General features: G+C 45.4%; 1 protein-coding gene across 3 annotated transcripts in view; it reads right to left on the bottom strand.

Annotated features, from left to right (window-relative positions):
• Adam23 (ADAM metallopeptidase domain 23) overlaps positions 1-6,405 on the bottom strand; it is a 154,645-nt gene that overhangs the window by 81,501 nt on the left and 66,739 nt on the right. For all 3 annotated transcript variants that reach the window (XM_036173337.1, XM_036173335.1, XM_036173336.1), the window contains exon 4: positions 941-1,004. In XM_036173337.1, the coding sequence (XP_036029230.1) occupies positions 941-1,004 (64 nt within the window). The remainder of the gene's footprint in view (positions 1-940; positions 1,005-6,405) is intronic.

The following is a 6,405-nucleotide window of genomic DNA, read 5'->3' as shown; positions in this document are numbered from 1 at the left end:
TTGATGGTTAAGTGGGGACAGGCTGGGGCTACGAATGGCTCAGAGGTAGAGCATTGCCTAGCATGCCCAAGGTCCTGAGTTTGGTGTCCCCCCCACCCTGCCTCCCCACAAGAAAAAAGTAAATAAAATAAAATAATGAAATAGAGCTAGGTATGAGAGTGTGTGCCTATAATCTCAGCATTCAGGAGACTAAGGTAAGTGAACCTCGAGTTTGAAGCCAACCTGGGTTACACAGCCTCAAAAGTGGGGAGAAGAAGAAGATAAGCCCCCTCTATCTCATTTTCCAACCTGTCTGCCGCCCCTGGGCATCAGTCGCTGGCACTAAACCGTCACTGTAAGAGTTCACGAAGTCTTTTAATTCCGATTCCATGGCCGTGAAAGCCTGGCTGAGCATCCCTAATCAAAAGTCTCCACTGAACACCAGCATTGCAGCAGTCATGGAAAATTCCATACCACAAAACTGTTTCATAAACAAAATTATCGAAAAGGTACAAAATTACCTTAGCTGTGTGTCTCCGGAGTAGGTGAAGCATAAGTGAATTTTGTGTTTAAACGAGAACCCATGTCCAAATATCATTTTGCATATGCAAAAAAAATTTTTTTAAATTAAAGCCAAAGACTTCCGGTCCCAAGTACTTTAGAAAAGGGATACCTTAATGGTATTTACAGTGCTGGTATGGAACAGTGATGCTCATCTGATCATTCAATAAGGAAATGAATGTAAAATAGAAACAATAAAATTCCCTATGGTCCTGAGTATACAGAATCTAATATTGCCTCGGTATTTTAAGTTCTTGTGAATTCTTCCTCAGTAAATCAGTTCCCTTGCGTAGGGGGCTGGGTGGTCTTATTGACAGACCTCAGAATAATGCAGTGTGTGTTGATCAGTTCTCTGATGGATATACTTTATGCTGCATGAGGTCTGGCCACTGTACTATACCTTGGAGTACATCGGTTTCCCATTTTCATAGTGAATCTCCACGTAGTCAGAAGACAGCAAACCACTGCAAAGGAAAGAAGACAGAGTGATTTCCGCATCCAAATGCTAGAGCTTTAAAAACAGCTCAATTAATGGCTGAGAGGAACATGGAAACCTCAGGCCTGCTGCAGTCCGGGCAAAGCAGGCTGTCGTCAGGCCTCAAAACAACATCCAGCAAAACAGAAAAACAAAGAAATCCTCCAGTCTACTGAGAAAGACAAAACACAGGCAATTTAAGGGAAACCTTTAGATTCAGCACCTGGTGGACCTGTCCATCAAAACTACCCGACTGAGCTGCATGTAAAAGAAAAGGCCTATTAAACACATGCGATTATGCTCTAATGGAATTTTTTTTAAGTGTGGGTCAATTAGGGAAGAACACAGAAATGAACCGGCAAGCATTCCCCATAAGGGCCAGATAGTAAACACTGTGGCTCGGCCAGCTGTGTGGTCCCTGAGGCAACAATCAATTCTGCCCTCCTATCAACAATATATAGACAAATGAGTGTGGCTGTGTCCCAATAATGCTTTCTTTGTGGAGAATGATATTTGGATCTCATGCAATTCTAATGTACTAAGAAATAGTATTATTCTGAATTTTGAAATCTATTTAAAAATGCATAGGGCCACCAAGATGGCCCAACAGATAAAAACACTTGCCACACAAACCTAACAACCCGAGTTCAATCCCCAGATCCCACAGGATGGAGACACCTGACTACCGAAAGTTGTCCTCTGACCTCCATATGTGTACCCTGGCACACAGGCACCTGCATGAGCACACACACACACACACACACACACACACACACACACACTCCACATCACACCCCAAAACCCAATAAAATACATTTTAATTTAAAATATTAAGAACACAAACTTGGACGTCAGAGTGGGCTTTAGACCTAGCAGAGTCCATGGATGGCGGTGTCGTCACGGGCAGGTTTCACTAACTTGTGTAAAATTGTCAAAAATATGAAAGTCACAGGGCACTATGAAGACCTAATTGATCAAGTTAAACCCCAAATATGTAGAACTGAGCTTAGAAGTCAGCACCGGGTGCTCGGTGTTGGGTACTGTGGCACTAAAATGTCAATGTAACTCAAGTTTTTAAAATGCATTCTCCCCCATTAAAGTAGGAAATGGGCACTTTGTCATGGGGAGCGGAGGAAGACGTGAGCACACGTGTATTATTGATAAGGACCAATGCCACAGACCCATGGGAATGGACAAAGCCTTCTTCTGGTCTGCTTGGAGATGTTGACTATGTGTACAGAAAGTGTCCAGCAGCTTCCTCCTCCAGGTTGTTTACAGCCTGAGACTGCTCCCCTAATAGAGGCCTCCTACCGAGACTAACTCACTCCTTCCCTCTGTGCTGAACATAACAAACATGGTGGGGTTCTGCGTTGTTGAGGAGCTGGTGCCCCGCCACCACGGCACCCGGCAAGCGTGGCACGCCTGATTCCAGCTCTTCCATTCACCTGTGTGTCTCCTTTCTTTATCCCTTCATCCCTCTAGTCAGGTTCCCAGAAACAAGGGTGTGCCAGGTGCTCCGTACCCACCAGAATGCTGGGTTAGAACACCTGGGTGTTGAAGGAGACCCCAGAACAGAGGGGCTTCCTCCTGGACCCCGGATTAGGCACAAACCACACCCAAACACCTGTTTTCATGGTGAGATCCTTTACTAAGGGGAAGAAAAGTTAGAAAGTGGCTGCTTCCTGTCTCGGGCAGAAAAACAGCAGCCAATGACCTTGCAGGTATCATTCTGAAGAGAAAAAGGGGAAGTCTGTGTCAGGATGGGCTAGGGTGCAGTGGTAAAGGAGACGAGGGAGAAGGGGGAGGGACAATGGATAGGGGGTTGGCATTTTTGTCCCAGAGGACAAAGGACTGCCTCTGGATAGAGGGAGACGGGCATGGATCATAAGCAATGGGAAACCCCACGTTAGGATGAGGTGTTTAATTTTAATTGGGCATGTTAACTAGGTGAGCCAAAGGGAGCTTTTGATTGCTGGACTTTGGTAGTCAGTCTCCGGAGGAGGAAGTGGCCAGATAAGGGAATAGACCTTGGTGGCTAGCTTTAGGACTGAAATCTAAAGGTTTTTAGCAAGGCAGAGGGGACAGGGGGGAACGGGGGGGGGGGCGGGGCAAGGCCAGCTAGAGCCATGCCATGTTCGCCATGCTCAAGCTGGCCAGAGTCCCTTCAGGTGTCTGTCCAGATCTGCCACCAAAAGTCACGACAGGAGTGACAGCTCACACTGATGGGACACTTACTCCAGCTAAGAGGTGCGAACTCATCTCCAAGCCACTCATATGCCCTAAATGTAGGTCTCTGGTTTTTCTTCTATAAAAATGAAAGGCTGCAGCAGATGAATCTCCGGGTCCCTTCCCGCTCAGACAGACTGACATTTTAGAAGTCACTCTTAACAGTAGGTTTACTTGTAAGGAAACAGCAAACTACTGTGACCGAAGAAGAGGAGAGCTCTATGAGTCTGCATATATTTCAGAGCAATACCTGATATATCCTAAAGTGACTCTATAGGAGGCTTGGGAATGGGTGATCAGAACCTGTCAGCAATTAACTGAGAACCTCCTCTGCATCTAGCATGCCCTGTGTGTACCAAAGGACAACTTGTACAACACAGAAATAAAATAAGTGTCTGTGGTGGTTTGCATGGCCCCCATAGGCTCAGATGTTTGAATACTTGGTCCCCAATTGGTAGAAGTGTTTGGGAAGGATTGGGAGGTGTGGCCTGGTTAGAGGAGATCACTGGGAGTGGGCTTTGAGGTTTCAAAAGATACATGCACACACTCATTTCCAGTGAGCTCAAGCCCCCCCCCTCTCTCTCCTCTCTCCCCCCTCCCCTCCTCTCTCTCTCTCTCTCTCTCTCTCTCATTTGCAGCCCAAGATGTAAACTCTCAGCTGTCTCTGTTGCTCTGCCATAGAGCACGAACCCTAACCCTTCCTCACAGTGATCCCAGTCACAGCCTTTCTTTCTAAGTTGCTGGGTTGTGGTGGTTTGTCACAGGAACAAAAAGGTATCTAAGGCAGTATCCATACTTAGACACGTTTTCATGTGTATCCAAGTAACTCCTGACAAATTCCTCTAAGAAGCCTCATTTCACATCCTTCATGCTAGCTCTCGGAGCTACTAGTTCATTTAACTAATTAGTTCATGACAGCTAATGGTGGTCACCATGCAAACTTACAATTTTACAAGGTTTCTACACACTGTGCCTGCTTGTCTGTCCACCAGAAGCTTCTTTTTTTCTCTTTTTTTCTCACAACAAACATATATACATAAGCGTGTGTGTGTGTGTGTGTGTGTGTGTGTGTGTGTGTGTGTGTGTGTGTGTGTGTGTGTGTGTGTGTGTGTGTATCTGTGTGTCTGTGTGTCTGTGTCTGTGTCTGTGTCTCTGTGTGTGTCTGTATGTGTATGTGTGAAGTGGTCAACCTCATTCATTCCTCAGGAGCTGTCCACCTTATATTTTGAGACAAGGTCTATCTTTAGAGTCTGAGGCTCACTAATGCAGCCAGGCTGGCTAGCTGGCAAGCCCCAGGAACCTTCCTGTTGCCACCTCCTCCAGCATACACCTCCATTTGGAGCTTTTTGTACAAAGATGCTAGGGACTGAAGTCAGGACCTCTTACTTGTAAGGTAAGAACTTTACCCACTTAGATGTCTCCCACTTATGATATTTTTAATTTATCAAACAATGACTTCCTTAAGTAGTAATGAAGACAATCACAGGAATTTAGGCTAATACATTCATACAAGCATAAGCTTGTTAGCTACAATTATGCTTCTATGCTTATATTGTTTTTGTTTTGTTTTGTTTTTTGTAAAACAATAGACTTAAAAGTAAAATGGTTTGTTAATTGCTGTTTTTCTCAAGTCTGGGGCAAAGAGTACTCCTTTGAGTGTAAACACTAAAATAAGAGTTTAAACCGGATTAAAAGATAGAGACATGGAGAGGCTGGGATTTAAGAGTATAGCAGCGATGACACACGGGTGGGTGAGGATAATTACAGGTTGAATAGAGGCTTTGTTTTCAGTTAGACAAAGATGGCATGCTAGGTAAAGGCTGGGGAGTGCGGGCATAGCTCACAGGCACAGAGCCGCGGGCAGAGAACAGTCCTAAGAGCAGGTGGAAAGGAGGCGTGAGGGTTTAAGCCACCGAAGGGTTACAAGAGGATTTGATGACTTCCTCAAGGACACGGGAGGTTATATCAGAAATTTCACAGGGCAGGTACTCTTCATGTCTCCAGTGACAAGCCCATGTGCCACAACCCCATTTAGAAACCCTAGCATAAGAAGAAGAAGAAGAAGAAGACAGAGCTGTGACCTCAGAGTGGAGAGGGAAAAAAAAGAGGAGTTGGATGAAAACCATGATACAGGCATTAGCTGTACGGTGGAATGGGTGAGAACCCACACTCACAGGGCTTGATCAACCAACCAGCATGACCCAGCTCACTTCGGAGGAGACAGGCTCAGATCACACGCAGCAGTTACACCGCTGCATGGATATCAGTGTGTCCATGGGTGTCAGCCGACATCCGTCACCAGCCTCACAGGCGACATTCCATCCAGAAGAAACAGATACTCCAAGTCCAGGCCTTACCAGTCCTAGGGAGAGGACTCCTTCTTTTTATTTTCAGCTTATTAAAAACAAAAACCACACAAACACACACACAAACAAAAAAAATCTGTACTTCATTCATGCCATATTCCAGTCTTCCCAGGCATGAGGAAAATGGTTGAAAGAATACAAAGAAGCCAATGGAAAAAAATTATCAGAAATAGGGCTGGAGAGTTGGCCCAGTGGTTAAGAGCACCGACTACTCTTTTAGAGAACCTGGGTTCAATTTCCAGCACCCACATGGCAGCTCACCACTGTCTGTAACTCTAGTACCAGGGTACCTGACACCCTCATACAGACATACATGTAGGCAAAACACCAACACATGTAAATTTAAAAAACTAAAAAAAAAAAAAACAAAAAAAAACCCCAACTATCAGAAATAGTAAGATGGCTGGTTATAAGATAAATATGAAGCACACATTTCTATGTAAGCCAGCAAAAAATCTAGAGATAATATGGGGTGAGAGTTTCCAGAATAATAACTAACGTTTCATATACATAACACCCATATACATATGTTAAAACTTAAGTGCGCTAAGAATAAGCAAGTGTAAATTCACATGAAATTAACAGCAAATTCTTAGTTTAACAACAACAACAACAACAACAAAAAAGCCTGGGGGGATGGGGGGGGCGGGGGCGGCGGGGGCAGCGGCGGCGGCGGCAGCAGCAGCGGCAGCAGCAGCAGCAGCAGCAGCAGCAGCGGCCCACGCCTTTAATCCCAGCACTCGGGAGGCAGAGCCAGGCGGATCTCTGTGAGTTCGAGGCCAGCCTGGCCTACAGAGC

The sequence above is a fragment of the Onychomys torridus genome, chromosome 23 (assembly GCF_903995425.1).
Source record: "Onychomys torridus chromosome 23, mOncTor1.1, whole genome shotgun sequence".
Lineage (NCBI taxonomy): Eukaryota > Metazoa > Chordata > Mammalia > Rodentia > Cricetidae > Onychomys > Onychomys torridus.
Note: the sequence above shows the minus strand (reverse complement) of the source record. Positions and strands in the feature narration are given on the sequence as shown.